This window comes from Rhinolophus sinicus, chromosome 13 (assembly GCF_057876585.1).
Source record: "Rhinolophus sinicus isolate RSI-liver-muscle chromosome 13, RSI-T2T, whole genome shotgun sequence".
NCBI classification, from domain to species: Eukaryota; Metazoa; Chordata; class Mammalia; order Chiroptera; family Rhinolophidae; genus Rhinolophus; species Rhinolophus sinicus.
The window spans coordinates 10,804,081-10,826,871 of NC_142513.1; the positions used below are offsets into that span (position 1 = coordinate 10,804,081).

Here is a 22,791-nt window from a genome sequence, read left to right on the forward strand (position 1 = left end):
CCTCCCACTTAGCAGTGAAATTCAGCAGCCTTTGCTGTGACATTGGGGCAACAAGGACAGGGCAATTTGGAACCTGACTGAATATTCCTGGTGTTTAATTTCCACTGCAATCAGAATGCAGAACCCTCCTCAGGCTGCTCGCTGTAATTACTTTCTGACAGCGCCCAAAGTGGCTCAGAGAGGACAGGAGGTGTGTTAACCTTCTGATCCTCTGGTCTTTGGGGAGGAGGATTTGACAGAAAGTAATGAACTGCATTCCAGGGGCTGCAGTGCTGCCCTCTTCCCCCAGAGGGCAGCACTACCTCTCTGCACATCTGACTTGCCTGCCTCCCCCGCCCACTCCTCACACCGGGATGCCAGCCTCCCCCAGCCTCCTGCTTCCACCCCCACTAAGGACTCTCCATTGCGGGAGGGGCATGTGGCCAGCTCAGTCCCACCTAAGGGAGAAGCCGTGGGTGGCTGGGGAGAGGTACACTTTGCTTCTACAGCTTCTCCTTTAAAAGAGGTGCTGGCAGCTCCCCCTACCCCGCCAGCAGCCCTGGTGTTTCATGATGAGATTGTTTGACATTGCCTGCTCATTTATTTTCCCTTTGAAATGAAAATTACAGAAATTGAACATGAGCAGCGCCTGCTATTACTAACCCAGAGAACCCCCTTGCCTTATTAGGGGTGTGTTTGGAAGGCTCTCCTATCTCTGGGGTATAATCATTTCCAAAACAAAACCCAAAACCAGAAACTTCTGCAGCTGGGATGTTTAGTTATGACAGTCAAGGTGGAGGGGGGGGGGAATGAGGAGGGGACAGAGCCCTGCATGTTGGGTTGGAGTTCCAGTTCTTTCTACCAGGAGGCTGCTGTCAGAGACTCCCACCCCATCAAGCCTGTGCCCCTTTCCTGGCCAGGCCTGTGGGTTCTGAGAAACGCTGCCTGATGCCATGTTGTCCCCTTTCCCCACTCCATGCACACATGCACACACACAAATATGCAAACATATATACACACAAACACATATACACAGATGCAGATACAAACACACAAAGATACAACCAGACACAGACACACACAGATATAGACACAAACACCACAGAGATACAGAGATACACACACATGCTCAAATGCACCTACAACCATGTACACACAAACAAATATACACAGATACACACACAGATAGATGCAGATCGGACTCAAATACACACAAAGATACACAGTTACACAAGTGCATGCACAAACCTGTACACACAAACACATACAGATACATAAAGACACAGACACATATACACAAATACACATGCAGACAGACAGATACATACACATAGACGTACAGACAGATACACATACACAAAAACATGCAAAGACAGATACACAAACATACAGACATGTATACACAGACATGCAAACACACACAGAGATATAAGCAGGCACACAGACACCAACCCCCAGAGCTGTATTTGAAGTGTGGCATCTGATTGTGGGTTCATGGGCCTCTGCTTTTATAACCCATCTGAGTCAGGCCGGTGTTGGCAGCCTTGGGTGAGGGTCATCCTCCCCCCGCCCCCCCCAGTAGAAGGGAGGGGAGGTTCTCCTTCAGGTCCTACTGTGAACACACCAGACATTCCTTGGATTCTTGAGGAGGTGAGGGTTGCAACTCGTCAGCGGGTGACTTGGTTCCTGTGAAAATGCGACACCCTCTCTGAGAGAGCCAGGCCTCCTACAGGTGACCAACAAGCTGGCACTGGGCCCAGGCTAGCCCCCAATTCTGCAGTCTCCTGACAGACTCCCCCTCGCTGCTCTCAGGGCAGACACCAGCCTAAGAGAATCTACTAGATTCAGGGATGACTGCTCAAAATTGCCTCCTGGAATGTGGCCCCTTGGGCTTGCGGGAACAATTTTCCCACACTGACCAACAACTCTGAGAGCCGCTCTGTGCAGCCCAGCCCTTTCCAGTTCCTCAGTGGGGAGGGGCAGGGGGCCTTGTTCCTGGGAATGTTCTACACGCAGGTCAGGCCCCAAGCTGGCCCACGGAGCACGCTGCAGTTCTCATAATCAAAGGAGGCCGTGGGCTGGGTTGGATTTAGCGACAGGAGACTAGCCAGAGACTGAAAGCAACGTCCAGAAGGAATCTGGAGGCCATGCCTCAGCCGCTCTGCATAGCAACCGGCTCCACAACTGTCAGGCTGCCGAAAGCTGCAGTGTCGTTACTTCTACCCCAAGAACAGTCTGATATTTGGGAGCCTGTAAAGGTCCTTGATGTGGCCAGTGAGAGGGAAGGGAGTTTGGCCTCTGATGAGACCGGTTTTGGCCCCGCCCACTCCCCCTCAGCCCCTTGCCTCCTTAATATCCATTTTGGAAATCCTGTTGTCTTCAAGCAGTGGAAACTCAACCTTCATGTGCAGCTTTGCCTGGGCAGTGGGTAAGATCGGGGGGAACCTGGTCCTCAAATATCAAACTAGGAATAATAGGAAGGGACACTTCCTATTAACAGTGCCCCCTGACCAGAGTACCCCATATGTGGGTGGGGTTTTCAATAGCTCAGGTCTGCTCTTGGTGTGGGACCAAGTAATGCGTTACTGGAATCCTCTGGAAGCCTCCAAGGCTCGGGGACTGAATTAACCCAGGTGTTTCTGCTGCTGACTCCTCTAGCAGGAATGTGTTGGCTAAAGTTTTGCTCGAACACGTAAGGACTTGAGGGTCCCCAGTCAGCCCCATGTGTCGGGGAGGCGTTTATGATCACGTGTTAGTTGCCGATCGATGGTACCCGCTCCTGGAGTTCTAACTCCAGTTCTGCTTCTCACAAGTTAGTCCCCTTGCTGGGCCTCATTTCTCACACAAGGAGAATAAAATTAGCACCAGCTCCTAAGACGATGACGAATATTAAATGAGATGATGTCAGGCAGACCCTTCGAACGCTGTGCCCAGCACGTGATAAGAGCTGGATAGAGGTCATCACAGCTGAGTCCAATGGCTGTACCACCCACTCAGGGGAACCGCGGGCAGAACCCCGAACTTCTCTGACCTTCCATTTCCTCTTTTGTAAAAGGGAGCGTAAACCAAACGGGAAGAGTAATTGTGACAACTAAGTCATAGAATGTGGCATGTCCCCAATGTATACATTCAGGCCATCCTTACAACGTTGGCCATACATGCATGACTGTTATTTAACTAATTTTTTAGTCAATTTCCCTTTTCTTCACCAAAATCTATTGCAAAAGGAAATTCTATAGTGGTGCCTTAAGCATGACTGTCACTTGCCATGTACCCACGGTAACTGAAAACTAAGTGCAATGTTATCAAATTAGAATTGGGTAGGTGCCTGCTGGAGAATCAGAACGTGAGCCTCTCTCCTTTAAAAGGGAGATGAGCACATTCCAGGCAGGTATTAAGGACAGACTGGCACAGACTGAGGCTTTGGCCGTGGGGTAATGAGTGTGCTGACGGAGCTAACATGGAAGGGACTTGCTCAGGTTCGGTCATTGAACCCTGAACCTCCTCCGGTCTTCCCACGTGCACACCCCACATATAGAGACATGCTGACCTAACGTTCAGCAGAGACCCTGACATGCCAGCGTCCACTTACCCCCCAAATGGGGGCGTTTCACGCTGGGCTGCCGACCGGGTGCAGGGTGGGCGCTCTCCCGCATCATGGGCGGGCTGGGGGCCGGCCCAGCCCTTGGGTCTGACCTGTGTGTGCTTCCTGCCAGCACGCCGAGCTACAACTACGCGCCCAACCCCGACAAGCACTGGATCATGCGCTACACCGGGCCGATGAAGCCCATCCACATGGAATTCACCAACATGCTGCAGCGGAAGCGCCTGCAGACCCTCATGTCCGTAGACGACTCCATGGAGACGGTAGGCCCGCCCCTTGCCTCACACCTCCCGACCCTCCACCCTTTCCCGAGTGTCATCAGCTGGAGAGGAATGGAAACAGAGGCAGAATAAAAGGCACTGTCCCAGGCCTGGGGAGAACGGCTTTGAGCAGTGCGTACAAAAACCCCTGCCTTGGTGGAACTTACATTCCAGCTCCACTCTGTTCAATCCGGTAGCTAGGTGTGGCCGTATACATTTCTTGACAACTTTATTGAGACGTAATTCACCCAATTAAAGGATACAAGGCAGTGGCTTTAATATATTTGCAGCTGTACGATCATCACCACAATCGATTTTAGAACATTTATGACCCCAAAAATCAACCCCGCAGCCTGTAGCCATCACCCCCAATAGCCCCCTCCCCCTTCATTCTTAGGCAACCATCAATCTATTTTGTGTCTCTGAATCTGTCTCTTGTGGACATTTCATATAAGTGCGTCATACACAATGTGGTCTTCTGTGTCTGGCTTCCCTCACTTAGCATGATGTTTTCAAGGTTTATATCCATATGGTAGCATGTATCAGCACTTCATTCCTTTTTATTGTGGAATAATATTCCATTGTGTGGATATATATCCTATATTTTATTTATCCATGGCTATTTAAATTAATTAAAATACCATGCAATTTAAAATTCAGTTCCTCAGTCATACTAGCCACATTTCAAGGGCCCAATAGCCACATGTGGCTGGTGGCCGCCATAGTGGGCAGGCCAGATAGTAACGTTGCTGGACAGCACTGAGGTAGCTCACACACTCCTGCCACAGGCCACCTTCATTCGTTCACTCACTCACCCACTCGTTCATTCCTTCACAAGCATTTGTTGAGTACCGGTGCCCATGGAATACAGCAGGGTACTAAGTGACAAAAGTCCCTGTTCTAATGCAGGGAGACAACCCACAGATAAGTAGAAAGATAGAAGGTGAGAAGTGCTGTGAGGAAAAGTAAGGGGAAAGGAAGTGACAGGAGGTGGGGAAGTGGCAGTTACCCATGGGACAGCCCCGGGCCCGCTGAAAGGTGACAGGTTGAGCCGAGGCCCTAAAGCAGGAGAGGGAGAGGGCCTGAGACCTAAGCACCTGTCAGCCTTGAGGAGAGTGGGGCGGGGCGCACGCAGCCCCTCCAGTACCCTCACCTGCCCGCCTGTGCCTCAGATTTACAACATGCTGGTGGAGACAGGCGAGCTGGACAACACCTACATCGTGTACACCGCTGACCACGGCTACCACATCGGCCAGTTCGGCCTGGTGAAGGGCAAGTCCATGCCGTATGAGTTTGACATCCGGGTCCCATTCTACGTGAGGGGCCCCAACGTGGAGGCTGGCTCGCTGTAAGTGTGTCACACACCCCCTCCAAGTACCCCGGAGTCCCAGCGAGGCCTCCAGGCTCCACTGGCACCTGTATAGGCAAGAAGCAGGCAGCTCAGCTGTGCAGCCCCAAGCCACTCCGCTGGGCAGCCCACGATCCAGGCAGGTGAACCTCGGTGCCAAGTGAAACAGTGATTGTGTCACCCGGGGTAGGTTCTGACGCATTTTATACCCTCTGTTGGGGAAGGAGAGGCTGGGAGCCATTAGCACCTGTGAAAACAGATTGTGGTGGGCCGTGTGCCAGGAAGCAGGCTGCGTGTGTGTCATCACCACCGGGTGGGAATGCCGCCTTGATTTCTGTCTGGCTTGGGCACCCCTGGGGTCTGGTGGTTGTCACAGAGGAACCCCACTGTCTGGCTGAGGGATAAGGTGGTTATCGTGAGATCAGCTGAGCCAGCTCTGGCTGCAGCACAAAGGGAAACAGGCTCCCCTCCCGTCCTTCCTCGAGCACCTCATGGCTGCTCCGCCAGCATTGTCTGTGGGTTAACCTTTGAGATGACACATTCTGGCAGCAAAAATGCCATGTCTGGTGCAGGGAGAGATAGAAAGGCCGGTAATCATAGGAGTGGCTTCCTGGGATCAGCACGGACATTGTGGAGACCGACCGGAAGGGGTTTTGGAAATGCAGATAAATCCCTATTAAGGTGATTATTTGGCCTGACTTCCGTATGAGCCCAGAGCCCAGCCAGGACACACAAGCGCTGGTACGGCTTGCTGCACAATCCCTCCTTTACGTGCTGCGTGGGAACTGAGACCTTCCCGCCCCCTTGGACCCTTGGTGACAAATCCAGGAGGCAGGCTGTGTGAGTTCAAGCCCAGCCTCATGCCTCTTTCTCTGCCAACCACATCAAATCACTCCCTGTCTTTGGCTCTCTGGGTCCCTACCTGTAATCACAGCAGCAATAGTAATAATAATAATAATAATAATAATAATAATAATAATAATGGCTGTGTTTATTACAGCATTCGTTCTTCAGGCCCAGGTCTAAGCACTTTGCATCCGTGTAATTCATTTAAGCATCATAATAAGCCTGTAAGGGAGATGCTAGTATTATCCTTATTTAATAACCTAAGGAAACTGAGGCTCAGAGAGGTTAGGTTGCCTGAGATCACATGACACATAAGGGAAGGAGCTGGGATTTGAGGCCGGGAGTCTCCACTCCTGTCTGCCACTCTATCTGCCTCTCAGAAACCTTGAGCCACCGCTGTGCATAGAAAGCATTTGACCCACTAAGGGCTCTATAAGTACTGACATTGTGGGTTTGGTCAGCCTCAGAGTCTGTGATCTGGTTCATAGAACCCCAGACCACACCCCGCATGGACAAGAGAAAGAGAGTGCTAATGTCAGATTTGGGGCTGAAGACACAGGACATCAGTCAGCCAGGACTCCTTTGGCTACAAGCAGAAATGACCCTCAAACTGGGTAAGATAAGTAAGATAAAAGGAATGTCGTAACGAAAGGAACTGGAAAGGCCAAGGCTAGTTACGGCTTCAGGTGTGGCTGGATCCAGCACTCACCTGATGACATTGGGAAGCTCTCATTTTTCCATCTCTTAGCTTTGCTTCCTCTGAATTGGCTTCATTCTCAGGCAGTCTTTTCTCTCATGGTGGCAGAGTCACCATGACTTTCAGCCACCGGCTTAGGAAACCAAACAGTGGTTTGAACAGAAGCCGGAGGTTGACTCTCACTGGGCGGCCCTGGCTTATGTGCCCTGTATCCCCACGCACGGGGTTGTGCAAGTGTAAGCAGAGAACTTGAACTCACACAGCGTTCCTCCTAGACTATTCACCAAGCGTCCTTGCTGGGGGTGGATTTTTGGCAGCTTGCTTCTTCAAAGCCAACCAGGTGAGAATGACAGATGAGGGAGACACAGCCAGCAAGACAGAGTTGTATATCATGTAATATGACCGCGGAGTGACATCCTGCTACCTTTGCCGTATTCTTTTGGCTTGGCCTGCCCTCGAGGGGAAGGGATCGCACAAAGGTGTGGACGCCAGAGGGTGGGGATCACAAGCCACACACAGTCTGTCATGGGCTCCCTGAGCAAAGAACTAAAGAAGGTGAGGGAGAATGCTATGCTCATATCTGGAGGAAGAACATTCCAGCAGAAGGGACAGCAAGAGCAAAGGCCCTGAAGCCAGACTGTGCCTGGCCTGTCAGGACAGAAAGGGGGGCCAGTGTTTGCCTCAGAGGTTCAGAGGAGGATCCAGGGGAAGCTCCAGGGATTGGGGTGGCTCTTAAAGGGGGGTGTCATTTGTTCAAATAGTGAGGAGCAGGGAGGGCATTCCTGGCAGAAGAAACAACCACGTAGAGGCCAAGTGGGGCCTGTGAACCCCAGCCCCTGTCGTGTGTCTGGGGCACAGAGGTAAGAGGTGGGGGAGGGGAGGGGTCCAGCTGAATTGGGCCACAGAGGGGAGCATTGAGGGCTGAGGTGCAGGAAGTGACACGATTGCAGCTTCCTCACCTTCAGGGCCTCCATCCCTGGCGACCTCCATCCCACCAGCCGCCCTCTCCCGAGTGGCACCACGTGGGCACCACCACTCAGGTGGCCACGTCTGATCCCTCTGCCTCCCCCAGGAACCCCCACATCGTCCTCAACATTGACCTGGCCCCCACCGTCCTGGACATCGCAGGTCTCGACATCCCCTCGGATATGGATGGGAAATCCATCCTCAAGCTGCTGGACACAGAGCGGCCAGTAAATCGGTGAGGAGGGGAAGCTGAGCAGGCACTGGGGGGAAGGGGCACCAGGGCCCCCTACCTGCGTGAACTCGTGGCCAAACCATGTGGGCCCAGGGTCCCCCATCCCGACCACTTCCCTGCCGTGGGCGAGAGGGATGTTTCTCTAAGATTACATCTTCCCATCTGGAATATGGCCAAGTTGACCAGTTGTGGACCCTCTCAGAGATAAATGTGTGTAAAACTTGGAATAACAACAACAGGAGTTAATACTAATTAATGAAGGCCTGTGTGCCTGGCCTTGTTCTGACGACGTTGCAGGCGATTTTCATCATTTTGATCTTCACAGTAACCCGGTGAGGCATTATTACGGTCCCCTTCTCCCAATTTGGAAATTGAGTCCCAGAGAGGTCGAATGACTTGTCAGAGGTCTCTCAGCAAGTATGGCGCCAACTCCAACATTCAGACTCTAGACTAGACGCTGCTTCTCCTAATCACCATGCTCTGGGCCTTTAATGCCAGATGGCGTGATGAGAACATATTCCTAGGTGTCCTGGAGGCAGAAAAGGGCACAGGGATGGTAAGTAAAACAGGAAGGTGGGAAGGTCAGCTGAGCCTGGTGGAGACAGAAAAGCAGGGGGACGTGGCCACTGGTATGACAGTAGCGACATCTGGTGGCCAACAGTGTAACTGCCCACTGGGTTCGTGGGCCCACGGCACTGACTGTTGTAACTCACGCCTCCTGCAGTTCAGAAGGTCCAGACCTGGTGGGCGCCCATCCACATCTGGCTGCCCAGTAGGGGGACCACCTCTGGTGAGCTTCCTCCTCCGACTATGAGACTTTATAAGTTATAAGGGTATAAAATGGCCGGTGTAAGGGGCAGGGTCCCTGGTTGGGAGCCAGGATACCTGGGAGTGAGATGCAGGATGGAAGCTGCTTCTCTCAGCCTGAGTCCCTGTCTGAGAAATGGAAATGACAAAGTGACACTACATGAAATGAACACTTAAATTACACAAATCCAACTATAAAGGGTCGAAGGAGAAAATCCCCACTAAGACACAGTGTAATTCACCTGAAGTCAGGACAGCCGCTCCGTCCAGTGCGGGCCTAAGAGGAAGCACTCTCTTCCCACACGGCGGGTGGTTGTTGGACTTCCTGCGAGGCACTGAGATATGTGCACACGGGACCGCATGCGGCTTTGACCTAGGTCATCTCTGCCCCATGTGCCTCCAGACCGAAGTCTGTGGGAAGGGACAGCTCTGCTGGGGGTGGAGAGGGTGGGCATGGAAGCCTTTCCTGTGCCCAGCTAACCCTGCTCCCTACCTTCCCCTGGAACCCCGGGGTCTGTGCTGATGGTGAACCAAGACTCGCTCTGGGCACCATCCCAGCTTCTGGGACGAGGAAAGTGACATGTGAGGCCTCCACTTTGATGAAAAGATGGAGATGTGCTTTCTTTCCAGGTTTCACTTGAAAAAGAAGATGAGGGTCTGGCGGGACTCCTTCCTGGTGGAGAGAGGGTGAGTGCCAGGTCCCCAGGCGCCGCCCAGGGCATTTGAGCCGAGCAGCCCCTCGCAGCTTACCCTGTAAGAGATCTCACTGTCCGGGGCAGGAGGGAGACTATTGTGCTTGTCTTACCTTCCGACGGTGACTGGCCCTGTGTCGGGGCCCCTCACACAGGGAAGCCCGTTTGCTGTTCCTGTGCTTGACACACAATTGGCCTCTGGAGGCCACCTGTTTCCTGCTGCCTCTCCAGTGTTTTAAATGTTTTTTAATTTATTGCCAACTCATGCAGTTTAAGAGGTTTCTTATAACATCCCATTTCTTAAGTCTCTTGACAATCAGAAGACGTGGCCAGGTGGGATCTGCGTCCTCCGTGGCGACGCCACACCAGGGATGAGTGGGGGCCGCCCGCCGGGTAGGCAGGCCACGTGCTGCTCCAGAGCTGAGAGACCAGCCCTGTGTCCCACTCTCTGCCCCACAGCAAACTGCTCCACAAGAGGGACAATGACAAGGTGGATGGCCAGGAGGAGAACTTCCTGCCCAAGTACCAGCGCGTGAAAGACCTGTGCCAGCGTGCGGAATACCAGACCGCGTGTGAGCAGCTGGGACAGGTAAGAAAGCGTGCCGGCGCCCTGTTCCCAGCGCTGCCGCTCCCGTCTGCAGCCTAGGCCTGCCCCGCGGCCCTTTGGCCAGCCGAGCAAGCCAGGCCAGCGCCTCCCAGGGGTGGTATTTTGCTGACCTGTGACACTCAGGATGATGCTAGGTCGTACAGGTGACACTCAGAAAGCGATTCCTTTCTCAGCTCCCCCTTCCATCCCGATTGTGTCACAGGAAAGGCCTATGGGTGGGCGTGTCTTCAGTTCCCGACCCCTTTAAGGAAGACACAGCAGGACTCCTCACAGTGTTTAGAAAGTTAAATAACTGTTTCCATTGTATTCACTTCTGTTGGTTCCCCTTCGTGGCTGATGTTACATTTATAGGAGTAATAGGAAATTGCCTTTTTAAAGAAATAGATTTAGGTTTTAAAAAAGTGAATTGATTTCAAGAGCAATAGTAAGGAAATTATAATCCAAATAGTATTTACAGATAGCAGAAACTGACTGATGTTTGGGAGAGTCTGACGTACGGGAAGCAGGAGGAAAGGAGAGCAGGGAGGGAAGGGGCGGGCCAATGAGCAAGAGGGGCCAGTTGGGGGTAGCCTGGCCTGGCCCAAGCGTGCACCCCTGCCTCGGCCTGAGGGCTGGGACTTTGAGCTCATCCGCAATGGTGTAGGCCTGGAGATGCGTGCCCATTTCACAGATGCGCAGCAGCAAAACCAGGGCCTTCGTAGTCCATTTTTAATTAATAACCCTTGCCACAGCAAGAGTTGGGTGGGTTTCTCCTCCGTTACATCCAGGTGGCTCCATCTGATCACTAGACAAGAGAATTAGTAGCAGTCCCTCTCGAGGCTGTGCCCCTACCCAGCGTTTGTTTGTAATGCCCAGACCTCTCCCCATGCTGCAGAGGACATCTTGTCAGGGAAGCCACCAGGCTGTGCCACTGGGCTGAGCTTTGGGCTACGCGGCTCTATCGTAGTGCCATTCACTGCACAACTCTGTTGCCTGACACTGTTCCAGACACTGGGACAACGGCCTTGAATGCCCTCGACAGAAAACGCTGCCTCCCTAGAGCTGACATTTTGGGGAGAGCTTGGCCTCGAGTTTATACCAAGAGCCCAGAAGTGGTTCCCATTTCAGTTCTGAACTACAAGGAATAGCCGATAGCGGGGGAGGGGGGGCCTTTGTCCCCCTGGTATTGTCGGGGAATCCCTCCACCCAGGGCAGGGGAGGGCAGGTATTTGCATATTCAAGACAGGTTTTCAGCACAAGGAAAGGAGCGCTGGAAATGGGTTTGGGGTCCAGACCAGCAGGGAAGACATTGATCCATGGCCCCTGGACCTACAGCTTAGGGTCTCCAGGGTCCCCGTCCCAGGTGTCCCCCCCACGGGGAGATGCAGTCATGGCCCTGCTGGCAGAGCACCCACTACGCGCTGTTGCCAGGTGGTCGCTCATGCTGTGCCTTCTAGGAATGTCCTTCCCTATGTATGAGGTATGAGCCGTTCTCTCCAGCCCCAGTGCTTCCTCGTGACGGGGGCTCACACTCAGCCAGTCATACAGTGTCCCCCTTGGTACCAGATCTGTGCTTCTCCCACAGTAGACATGTGTCTGGCTGTCACTGAGCACATGGTTCCAGGAACGGAGCTTCTGTGAGCCCGTGTTCCCGTTGGGGCAGTGAGAGGGCCTTCTTGGGGGGATGGAAACAGTGGGGGAAGTGGACGGGCAGGCAGGTGGCCGAGCCTGGGAGCCTGAGGCCCTCGCTGTGTCTTGCAGAAGTGGCAATGTGTGGAGGACGCCACAGGGACGCTGAAGCTGCACAAGTGCAAGGGCCCGGTGAGGCCTGTGGGCAGAGCCCTGTCTAACCTGGTGCCCAAGTACTACGGGCAGGGCGGCGAGGCCTGCACCTGTGACCCGCCGTCGCAGGACTACCAGCTCAGCCTGCCTGGACGCCGGAAAAAGTTCTTCAAGAAGAGTGAGTGTGTCTGCCCGGGAGGTTTGAGACAGGAGGGCAGGGGTTGCTCCTGGGTGGCCCCGTTCGTTCAAACAATTCCAGACACACGAGCCAGGGAGCTGGGGACACAGCGAAACCCCTGATGACCCACCCAGTCGGATGAGGAAGGACGGGAGTGAAGATGGACGATGCTTCAATAGTGTGCTGAGTGCTATGGAGCATAAGGCAGGGAGGGAGGGGCAGAGACCGACCAGGGACCATCACATGGCATGTAGGACCCTTACTCTGAGACAAGGAGCCACCAGAGGGTTTGAGCAGAGGAGCCAAGGTCAGATTTGTGTTTTCAAAGGCCCCTCCAGCTGCCATTTCTGTGGGCTGGAAGGGGGAGGAGCAGACGCGGGCTAACGGGTAGGAGACGGGCCGGGGCCCTAGCAAGGAGCTGTGTGACCTGGACTAAGCAGTAGCGTCACAGGAAGGAGTCAGGCTCTGGAAGTGACTTATAGAGAGGGAGGGCCATCAGGGCAGGCTGATACCTTCGATCCTCGTGATTCATGGAGACCATATCTGCAAATTCGCTGACTCCCGACAATTTGTAGCGCGCCCCCCCCACCCCCAAATCACCACTTGAGGTGCTTGCACGGTCATTTGCAGGCACGTGCAGAGTGGCAAAAACTTTCGAGTCGCCCAATGTGCCCGTTCCCAGCTGAGGTTGAACAAGGCGACACTCTGCCTTCTTGTTTGAGCTTCATCCTCTACGCAGGTGTCTTTTTCACATCCGTGTAGTGTCACGTTTTTCATATTTTTTGTACTTTTCCTGGTGCCTTCACTGTTTCACACACTCCCCACGCGCAGTGCTGTTCTGTGTAGTGTCCTGCGTGTAGGGCTGTGATGTACCTTACGGAGATACGTGGGTCCGACGAGCTCGTGCAGGTGTGAGTTAGTTCAATGTTAATGAATCTGCAATATACATTCAACAAGGTGTCTTTAAACAGACACTTGCATCAAGTTATGTGACCAGAGGCTCACAGGAACCCAACCCTGTATGTTTCCCCTACGAGCAGTGGTTCACTATTCACTCTTCAGTTCTCACGGTGACTGTGGAACATAATTAGTGCAAATAACGAGAACAGACTGTAGCTGGGAGGGGGGAAAAGCCCCCACCCCAGCTGCAGAAGCTGCCTGTGCCTTCACACCTCACCCCCAGCAGGGCCGATGGACAGACAGTTGGAAAGCCAACAAGCAGAGTGTGGAGAGCAGGTCCCCTAGAAGAGGCTGCAAGACTCAGCTGTCACATTAGGCTGGTCCTGGCCCCGTTCTGAGTTTCCCAGAGGAAGAATGATCCCTGCCTGACGTTCAGATGCGGCTGTGCCTGTCCCACTAGGCTGCAGGGTGCTAGGACTTGGTGTCGGTGAGACCTGGGCAGCTGGCCAGAAGTGTCCCCTCCAGAGCTGCGCCATTTCCCACGCTGCCCATTGTTCTGGTGCCCCCAACCCAAGGACAGCCAAAGCCTAAGGAGAGAGTTTAGTTGTTTTCTTTTAATTGTGGTAAAATATACAGCACATACCCTCTTAACCATTTTTAAGTGTAGAGTTCAGTGGCTTTAAGTACACCTGCGTCGTTATGCTGCCATCACCGCCAACCATCTCTAGAACCCTTTTCATCTTGCAAAACTGAATCTCTGCACCCAGTAACCTCCCCCAGCTCCTGGCAGCTAGCATTCTGCTTTCCGTCTGTGTATGTAGCTATTCAGCTGCCTCATATAAGTGGAATCATAGTATCTGTCCTTTTGTGACTGGCTTATTTCACTTACCACAGTGTCCTCAGGGTTCACCCATGTAGCATGTGTCAGAAGGCCCTTCCTCCTTAAGGCTGAGTGACATTCCCTCGAGCCTGATTAGGGACTGGGTGTCCAGCCACAGGCTCCAAGGTCTCCCCAGGGCTCCTGTGTTCCGTGGTGTCCCAGCAGAGAACGCCTTCTTTACGGAGCAGATGGGTCTCTCCTGCCTCAAACAGCACCTCCCAACGGATGGGCCCCCATTATATTTCCTCACAAGCTGAGTAGTAACTACGACACTAATCTTTTTTAGCAAATGAAATGATTGGTTTCCAGATTGAATTACCCAGCTAACATCTTGCTTCAACATGGGACACAGAGGCTAATCTTTAAATAATAGTAGAACTTGCGACTCAATTAAGCTTTTTTTTCCTTTTCCTATTACTGCTTAGAGAATCTTTCTTCTACGGCACCAACATAGCTGAGACTCAGCACAACCCAACCCCTCATCTGAGGATGGTGTAACGTCAGAGCCCCCCTGTCTTGTGTGCACCGCACAGCTACCTGGGAGCAAGGCAGGCGATTACTCCTTAGGACCTATAGGAAAGACTGGGTCACACAGCCAATTCGGGGACTCGAGCCCCGTCTCCTGGACCAACATCCCTCCTCCCGCAAGTGCCTGCCAACAAGACGCTTTCTGTCCCTCCTTTCTGAGCAGCCAGCCTAGAGCAGGGGTTCCCAACTGGGGGTGATTTTGCCCCCTCAGAGGACATTTGGCCATGTGGAGACATGGCTGTCATAATTGTGTGCGGGTGGGAATGCTGCTGGCCTCTAGTGAGTAGAAGCGATGGATGCTGCTAAAAATCCTGTGATGTGCAGGTCAGTGAATAAACACCAGCCCCCCGGACCCATACCCAGAGTCCTCATCTCCTCCCGGTCCCGGGTCTCTCCTGTTCTGGGTAGGCTGGCTCTGCCACGGCCGGCATCCTAGTGGAGCGTGGTGTGCCGGGATCTGGGCTGCTCTAGGCCTGGGCTTCTCAATCTCAACACCGGTGACATGATGGGGCCACGTAAACCTTCGTTGTGCGAGACTGACCTGCACATCACAGGATGTTTAGCAGCATCCATGTGCCAGAGGCTCAGGTGTCAAAGTTGAATGAGAAAGACACTGATCAGACCTCATGGATGAGACAAGGTGTAACCTAGTTAACAAAATGGGAAGGTAACCTCCCTTGGTGAAAAAAAAATGCGTGGAGGAAACGAAACAGTGGCATAAATTGGGTCATCTGTTGACATTTAAAAGAGAGCCAAGTATGGAGAAGGAACAGGCCTTGTGGCCAGCCAGAGGTCAAGTATTCTATGTCAGGGGGAGAAGAAGGCCCTGTGCGTCCCAGCCCAGAGAGCAGGCCACACTGCACAGGGCTTTACTGGCCTGGGAGGTGGGTAGGCCCAGGTCGTGACCTTGGGCGAAAATGTCTCAGCTACAGAATCCCTAGCCACAGAGTAGCTACTCAAAGCCCATGCCGGGTACTGAAAACTTTACCAGTTCTGTTTCATGTCATCCTACAAAAAGCTTTGTAAGGCAGGTACCATCATAAGGCAGGTACCACCACGGCTTGTGGTGGTCGCACCTTTGCTCAGGATTTGTACCCGAGCAATCAGATTTCCAGAGCCTGAGGTCCTGGCTACTGGGTTATGAAGCACCCTCCCCAGTATGTGTGGGAGGCCACCTCTGGGACCCTGGAAACAAAGACAACTAGAGTGACAGGGAGAGTGAGTGGTGTGGCTTCTGTCCAGGGAAAGGTTTACACAAGGGTTGGCTGACCTTCTTCTGTGAAGGGCCAGAGAGTAAATATTTGAGGCTTTACAGGCTAAACGGTCTCTGTCTCAACTACTCAGTTCTGTCACTGCAGCCAGAAAACAGGCATGGACTCTGTAAACGGATGAGCGTAGCTTATTTACAGAATCAGGCAGAGGGCTGGATAGTTTGGGGACCCCTGGGTTTGTGGCTGGGGGATAGAGGGTGGGACGATACAAGGCAGCTAGCTCCCAAGCAAGACAAAGGAGCAGAAAGAAGCTGGTGGGTCGATTTCATGGCCTCTTGGGCAGGTGTGACCTGCTCCCATAGGGGGATCAGCTCAGTACCGTGTGTATCAGGGTCCCAGGCCTGTGGCTTCAGGAAGACTGAACTCAGGGAGGAAGCAGCTGAGGAGAAAGCTGCCTGAAGCCAGAAAAGGCCCAAGGCTTTGCCAAAGAGGTGATGCCTCTGCTGGACCTCGGCCCTGGATCCTTTGGCCCGTGTGACTCTGATACAAGGAGTCTGAGAACTGAAAGATGCCAACAGCTGCCCCAAGAAAGGGGGCAGCAAGACCGGATCCTGGAGCCCTGGGGGGGGCCTCCCGGGAACAGGAGTCCCTTCCTCCCTTCCTGGGCGCCACCACCAGCAGCCTCCAGCCAGTCCTTGAGCCTTGGGCGCCACCTGGTGGTCATACGGAGCCAAACAGAAACCTGGGTCATGACTGGCTCCAGGCCCTTCCCTAAAAATCATGGACATTTAGGACAGCAGGGTTACAGACTCGATGCATGCTGGGGCCAGACCTGAGAGAAGTGCACAGTTTTAAAACAAAAAGTGGTGGGGACTGGCAAACTAGAGAACACACTGCCTATAGGGGCAGCACATCAGCTCCTGCAGCCAGCCCATCGTGCAGGCCTGTGGACCCAGTTAGGCAGTCACATTTTCTGTTTGCTCTTTTGAAGCTGGAAATCTGCACTCCTACGTGACCACCACCCCCCCATTTTTCCTAATGTTAGCAATTTGATCAAATTTGTCTTTTGATGTATAGAAGATACAAGAAACCTGGGCTCTGACTTCCGTGTGCATGCCTTATTTGCAATAGCAGACTTAGCGCTTAGAAAAAGCACCTGTCGGGCCCATCTCGCGGCCTACCTGGTGGAGAGCATCCAGCTCACTGCTGGGGAAACTGAGACTCGGAGATGCTAAGTGACCTCCCAAGCCTCTCCCTTTTCTATCCAGAAGAATGTGCTTCCTGGCTTCACCCCCGCGCCCAATCCATATTACTGGGTTTCGGGGATTTTTTTTTTAAATTGCAGTGTAATTGACATGTAACAGTATATTAGTTTCAGTTGTACAACATAAAGGTTTAATGCTTGTATATGTTAGGAAATTATCACCACAATAAGTCCAGTTAACAGCTGTCACCATAGTTACAAAAAATTTTTTTTCTTGTGATGAGAACTTTTAAGATCTACTCTCTTAGCAACTTTCAAATATGCAGTACAGTATTTATTAACTATAGTCACCATGCTGTGCATTACATCCCCAGGACTTTTATACTTGGAAATCTGTACCTTTGGACTCCCATCACTCTTTTCGGCATTTCCCCACCCCACCTGAGAACCAGCAATCTATTTTCTGTATCTATGAGCTTGTGGGCTTGGGAGCATTTTTGTGGGATTTTTTTTTAGATTCCACATATAAGTGAGATCATACAGTAACTGTCTTTCTCTGACTTATTTCACTTGGCATTATGCCCTCGAGGTCTGTCGTGTCGTAAGGCAAGATTTCCTGTTTATGGCTGAATGATAGTCCATGTATATATGTACCACATCTTCTTTGTCCATCCATCCATCAATGGACACGAGTTGTTTCCTTATCTTGGCTATTGTTAACAATGCTGCCATGAACATAGGGGTGCACATGCTCTCTTTGAGTTAAAGTGTTTTCATTTTCTTTGGATAAATACAGTGGCATTGTTGGGTCATATGGTAGTTCTAGTTTAAAATTTTTCAGGAACCTCTATACTGCTTTCCATAGTAGCTGCACCAATTTACAGTCCCACCAACAGTGCATCAGGGTTCCCATTTCTCCATATCCTCACCAACACTTATCTTTTTGATAATAGCCATTCTAACAGATAGTGAGATATCTCATTGTGGTTTTGGTTTGCATTTCCCTGATGATTAGCAGTGCTGAGCACCTTTTCATATGTCTGCTGGCCATCTGTATGTCTTCTTTGGAAAAATGTCTATTCAGGTGCTCTGCCCGTTTTTTAATTGGATTGTTTGGTTTTTCGTATTGAGTTGTATGAGTCTTTATACATTTTGGGTATTAGCCCGTATCATAGTTTTTATCATAAATGGATGTTGGATTTTGTCAAATGCTTTTTCTGCATCTGTTGAGATCATATGATCTTTATCCTTCATTTTGTTACTACGGTGTTTGCACCCCAGGAATAAAGTCCACTTGATCATGGTGTATGATCCTTTTAATGTATTCTTGAATCTGGTTTGCTAATATTTTGCTGAGGGTTTTTGCATCCTGTGTTTACCAGGAAAAGTTGCCTGTAATTTTCTTGTGCTGTTCTCATCTGGTTTTGGCATCAGAGTAATGCTGGCCTCGTGAAAGGAGTTTGGAAGTGTTTCCTCCTCTTTTTTTAGACAAGTTTGATTGTCCTTAATTCTTTGAATGTTTGGTAGAATTCACCAGTGATGCTGTCTATTCCTGGACTTTTGTTTGTTTGGAAGTTTCTGATCACTGATTCAATCTCCTTAATGTTTTTATATCCACTTTACTTTTATTATTTTTTTCAAACTGAGGTGAAGAAGTTCACATAACCTAAAATTTACCATTTTTAAGTATACAACCCAGGAGCATTTAATACATTCACAGTGTAGTGCAACCCCCACCTCTAGTTCTAAAACATTTCCATCACCCCAAAACGAACCCATTATCCACCCCCACCCCCATTCCATGGCAACCACTAATTTGCTTTCTGTTTTGATGTCTTTACCTATTCTGGACATTTCATATAAATACAGACTCATACAATATGTGATCTTCTGTGTCTGGCTTCTTGCATATAGCACAGTGTTTCTGACCTGCATCTGCACCATAGCATTACGGCTTTCTGCCTTTATGGCCAAATATTCCATTGTACGGATGTACCAGTGTGTTTAGCTCTCTCTTGACATCATCTCAAACCAACTCGTCCTTAGCTTTAGGACTTCAGTTTCCCCAGATGAATCACCTTGAGGTCCTTTCCACTGGGGTCCAGGACCTGCTCCCCAGGTGAGTGGGTTTCATGAGCCCGCGAGTCTCAGGCAACACTGAGCCTCTCAATCGGGAGTGCGGCCCTACCTGGATCAAGAGCGTGCTTGGTCCTTCTAGGCCTTCCTGACCCAGCCACCCCTCTGACGCCCACAGAGTACAAGGCCAGCTATTCCCGTAATCGGTCCATCCGCTCACTGGCCATCGAGATGGACGGCAAGGTACACCACGTAGGCCTGGATGATGCGTCCCAGCTCCGCAACCTTACCAAGCGGCATTGGCCAGGGGCCCCCGAGGACCAAGACGACAAGGACGGTGGGGACTTCAGTGGCACTGGAGGCCTTCCGGACTACTCAGCCCCCAACCCCATTAAAGTCACACATCGGTGAGAGTCCAGGCGGAGGTTGGGGTAAGAGGGCCCGCTGGACCTCGGCAGGGGCTCCCCCGCCCCCTCAGGGCCACGTGTGACCGATCCCCACTCTTGCGCAGGTGCTACATCTTAGAGAATGACACAGTCCAGTGTGACCTGGACCTGTACAAGTCCCTGCAGGCCTGGAAAGACCACAAGCTGCACATCGACCATGAGGTAATGGAAGCCTGGGCGGGGAGCTGTTTCTCATCAGAACGCACTTGACGGGGCCACCAGCCACACTGGGAGGGAAGCGAGGCCGGACCCAGGGGAGAGGGGCCCCCACAGAACCCTCAACACAGGGTTCTGTGGCTCCACAGGATGTCAGACAGCGTCCCCACAGCCGGCTGCTGGTGAGAGGCCTGTGAGGTCCCATCACTCCCCTTCCTGACTTACAAGATGTTCACACTACTTTTAGTCCTTTCAACATAACCGAGGTGGGGGACGGGTGGCATTTTAGTCCTCAGGGGGCGAAGCTGGTTCTCAGGCAGGAGAGGACACAGGAAGAATGACTCAGTTCCTTCGCTGGAATCTGGTTACTTCAGGTGGAACCAAGGAACTCCCTTGGCACCCACAAATGTGGGCAGTGGCCACAGGCACTACCCCTTCTCACCCAGCACCCCCCATTTCATGACCCCCTCTTGCTCTCAGATCGAAACTCTGCAGAACAAAATTAAGAACCTGAGGGAAGTCCGAGGTCACCTGAAGAAAAAGCGGCCAGAAGAATGTGATTGTCACAAAATCAGGTGAGGACGTAGCAAAGGGGGCTCAGCAAGGGGGCTCAGCAAGGCCACCGTGGTCCTGGCTCCTGGGGACACAGCCTTCCCTCGGCAACTCCTTTCTTCCTTTTATAGCCCGTCTGCTCCCTCAGGGTAAAAACGAACAATCCGTAACCATTCACATCCCTTTGTCAGCCACTGAGCACCTGTCACCAGCCCTCAGGTAGCCTGCCAGATGCCCAGGTTTACAAACTGCTGACAGAGGCAGGCTCTGATACGTGGAGCTGGTTCCCAGGAGGGAAAGGGGCCTCTGCCCACTGCCCTTTCGGGAGCAGCCTGTGGGGCCCGAGGTCCACATTTCCAGCCCAGGGAAGCCTGGCCAGTACCACTGTGATGGAGATGGGCTGTGTCTGTGCTGCCCAGTATGGTGACTACCAGCCAGCCACGTGTGGCCGCTGAGTACTCGAAACGTGGCAGCGTGACCGAGGAACTGAATTTGTAGTTTAAACTGACATAGCTCCATGTGGCTACTGTACCTGACGGCCCAACTGCAGTCCCTGCCACCTTCCCAGAAAGGGATTGCAATACATGGGTACCACCAGGGCTGGCCCTGACCAAGCACGAGGTGGGCAGGGGTCTGGGGACAACCACCTGGAGATGCTGAGGCTCTCCATGTGGAACGAGGCCAGCTTCCAGCCTTGGCTGGCTTATACCTATCTTCTGAGTCTGGCCCAAGGCCTTCATCCAGGGGCTCCAGCTCACACTTGGAGGAAAGAGCCAGGCAGGCTGCCACCCTGGGGATAGTACCCTCCCCCTCCCCCGCACTGCATCAGAAATGGATGGGGTCCCCGGGTACCGCAGTTTGTACCCACCCAGGAGAGTTGCCGTAAAGCAGTTTCTGAAACCTGGGGTTGGGGTGGTCTGTTCCAGTTACCACACCCAGCACAAAGGCCGCCTCAAGCACAAGGGCTCCAGTCTGCATCCTTTCAGGTAAGGGCAGCTTAAGCCCAGGGGAGAGATGCAGAGGCCGACGGGAGGGGCTTGTCCTCCCTTCAGCTAAAACAAGTAAGAAAACGTCCCAGCCTTTCCCTGGGAAGTCCTAGGAAGTCCTTGCATGTCTGACTCCCAGATCGCGGTCTCCAGGCGCCCCCATGTGGCTTGAGGGGTTACTGCAACCCCACCACGTGGGGTGGGTCACAAGCCATTAAGAACAGGTGTGAGCAGACCTAGAGGACCCCAAATTCTACCTCTTTGCCGCTTTGGACTGGCATTGGGACTTGGGCAAAAGTCTTTACCTTTGGGAACCCCCTATTGCTATGCCCACAGCTTCCTAGGCAGGAAGGGCAGAGGTCCAGGGTCATTGATCCCTAGGAGGCTCTAAGGTGGGGGCCAGAGGGAGGTGTGAGGGGTGTGGCCCGATGTGCCCATAGGAAGGGGCTGCAAGAGAAGGACAAGGTATGGCTGTTGCGGGAGCAGAAGCGCAAGAAGAAACTTCGCAAGCTGCTCAAGCGACTGCAGAACAATGACACGTGCAGCATGCCGGGCCTCACGTGCTTCACCCACGACAACCAGCACTGGCAGACTGCACCTCTCTGGACACGTGAGCGCGGGGGGCAGACCAGGGTGGAGGGGCTTCTCCGGGGCCTCACAGGGACCCACCGTGCCAGACCCTGCAGGTCTTTCGGGAACGTTCCCTGACATCACGGGTCAACGAGTGCTCCCAACAGGGCCTGGCTCGCGGCCTCGGGACAGGAAATCCTGTTGGCAGACGGGGTTGCTTCCTGCAGGCACACTCAGGGCGTGCTCTCTCTTCCCTTGGCAGTGGGGCCCTTCTGTGCCTGTACCAGCGCCAACAACAACACGTACTGGTGCATGAGGACCATCAACGAGACCCACAATTTCCTCTTCTGTGAATTTGCAACCGGCTTCCTTGAGTACTTTGATCTCAACACAGACCCCTACCAGGTACAGAGACCCCAAGCTGGAGAACGGGGTGGGGTATCCAGGTGCTGCCAGGTAGGGCCCCGAGGAAGCGATAGGTTCCCCAAGTCTCACTCAGTCCCTAAGACAGAAGTGAGCTGTGAAGCCTCCGAAAGCGCTGCGACTCCACGTGCAGCCAGCCCTTCTCTGCCTCCATTTTCCTGCATCTGTGATCTAATCTCTGCAGCCTCTTCCTCTGCGTTAGGCACGTGGCAGCATTAACGCAGCCTGTATGGGACCCTGTGAGGGCTCCTAGACGGGAGCGTCAGGGGTCCTCTGGGTCAGGCCACACCCTCCCGTGCTACAGAGCAGCTAACACTCACGCAGACTGCTGCTGCAGGCACTTCTCTCAGTGCTGCCATGAAGTCATCTGGATACACGCATGACTGAGGTGCCCCAGGACACGTGAGACAGAAAGGAGCCATGGAGTCTCTGGGGAGTGGAACACACACGTGCCATCTAAAACAGAGGGTCACCCTGCACTCGGCACTACAGCTGCTCAGTAGTGCGGCCTCAGCCATGGCCATTCTCCAATGTTTTAAGAAAAGGCAGAACGCAGTGTTTTACATGTGGTCTGGTTTTGCTGTTATATTTGCCATCTAGGCTGCCAGTCTTTGTCCTTAGGTGGCCCATCCTGTATTTTACAAACGGGGGTGGCAGAGCTCCCAGCCAAGGCAAGCGCCAGGTCATGACCCAGTCCTTCCTACATGGCTGCCTCCCCATCAGGAGGGACTGTGAATGAAGGCTGCTTAAAAACACAGGGTTCGGAAGGGCTTCTTTCCAAGCTGGGTCAGTTTCCTGACCAGCGGCTCCAGTTCAGTGTTAAGTACAGACAGGTGGCTTTTATTCTCATGAATTCTCATTCGCATGGGGCTAGAGGCAAAA

The 22,791-nt window shown here is 52.7% G+C and overlaps 1 protein-coding gene across 6 annotated transcripts in view; it reads left to right on the top strand.

Moving 5' to 3' along the window:
• The window catches only part of SULF2 (sulfatase 2), a 102,442-nt gene that overhangs the window by 76,434 nt on the left and 3,217 nt on the right, over window positions 1–22,791 (top strand). For all 6 annotated transcript variants that reach the window (XM_074317821.2, XM_019749674.3, XM_074317820.2 and 3 more), the window contains exons 6-17: window positions 3,696–3,846; window positions 5,016–5,191; window positions 7,807–7,935; window positions 9,370–9,426; window positions 9,891–10,020; window positions 11,779–11,977; window positions 18,955–19,183; window positions 19,288–19,384; window positions 19,859–19,953; window positions 20,857–20,916; window positions 21,357–21,526; window positions 21,749–21,891. In XM_074317821.2, the coding sequence (XP_074173922.1) occupies window positions 3,696–3,846; window positions 5,016–5,191; window positions 7,807–7,935; window positions 9,370–9,426; window positions 9,891–10,020; window positions 11,779–11,977; window positions 18,955–19,183; window positions 19,288–19,384; window positions 19,859–19,953; window positions 20,857–20,916; window positions 21,357–21,526; window positions 21,749–21,891 (1,636 nt within the window). The remainder of the gene's footprint in view (window positions 1–3,695; window positions 3,847–5,015; window positions 5,192–7,806; window positions 7,936–9,369; window positions 9,427–9,890; window positions 10,021–11,778; window positions 11,978–18,954; window positions 19,184–19,287; window positions 19,385–19,858; window positions 19,954–20,856; window positions 20,917–21,356; window positions 21,527–21,748; window positions 21,892–22,791) is intronic.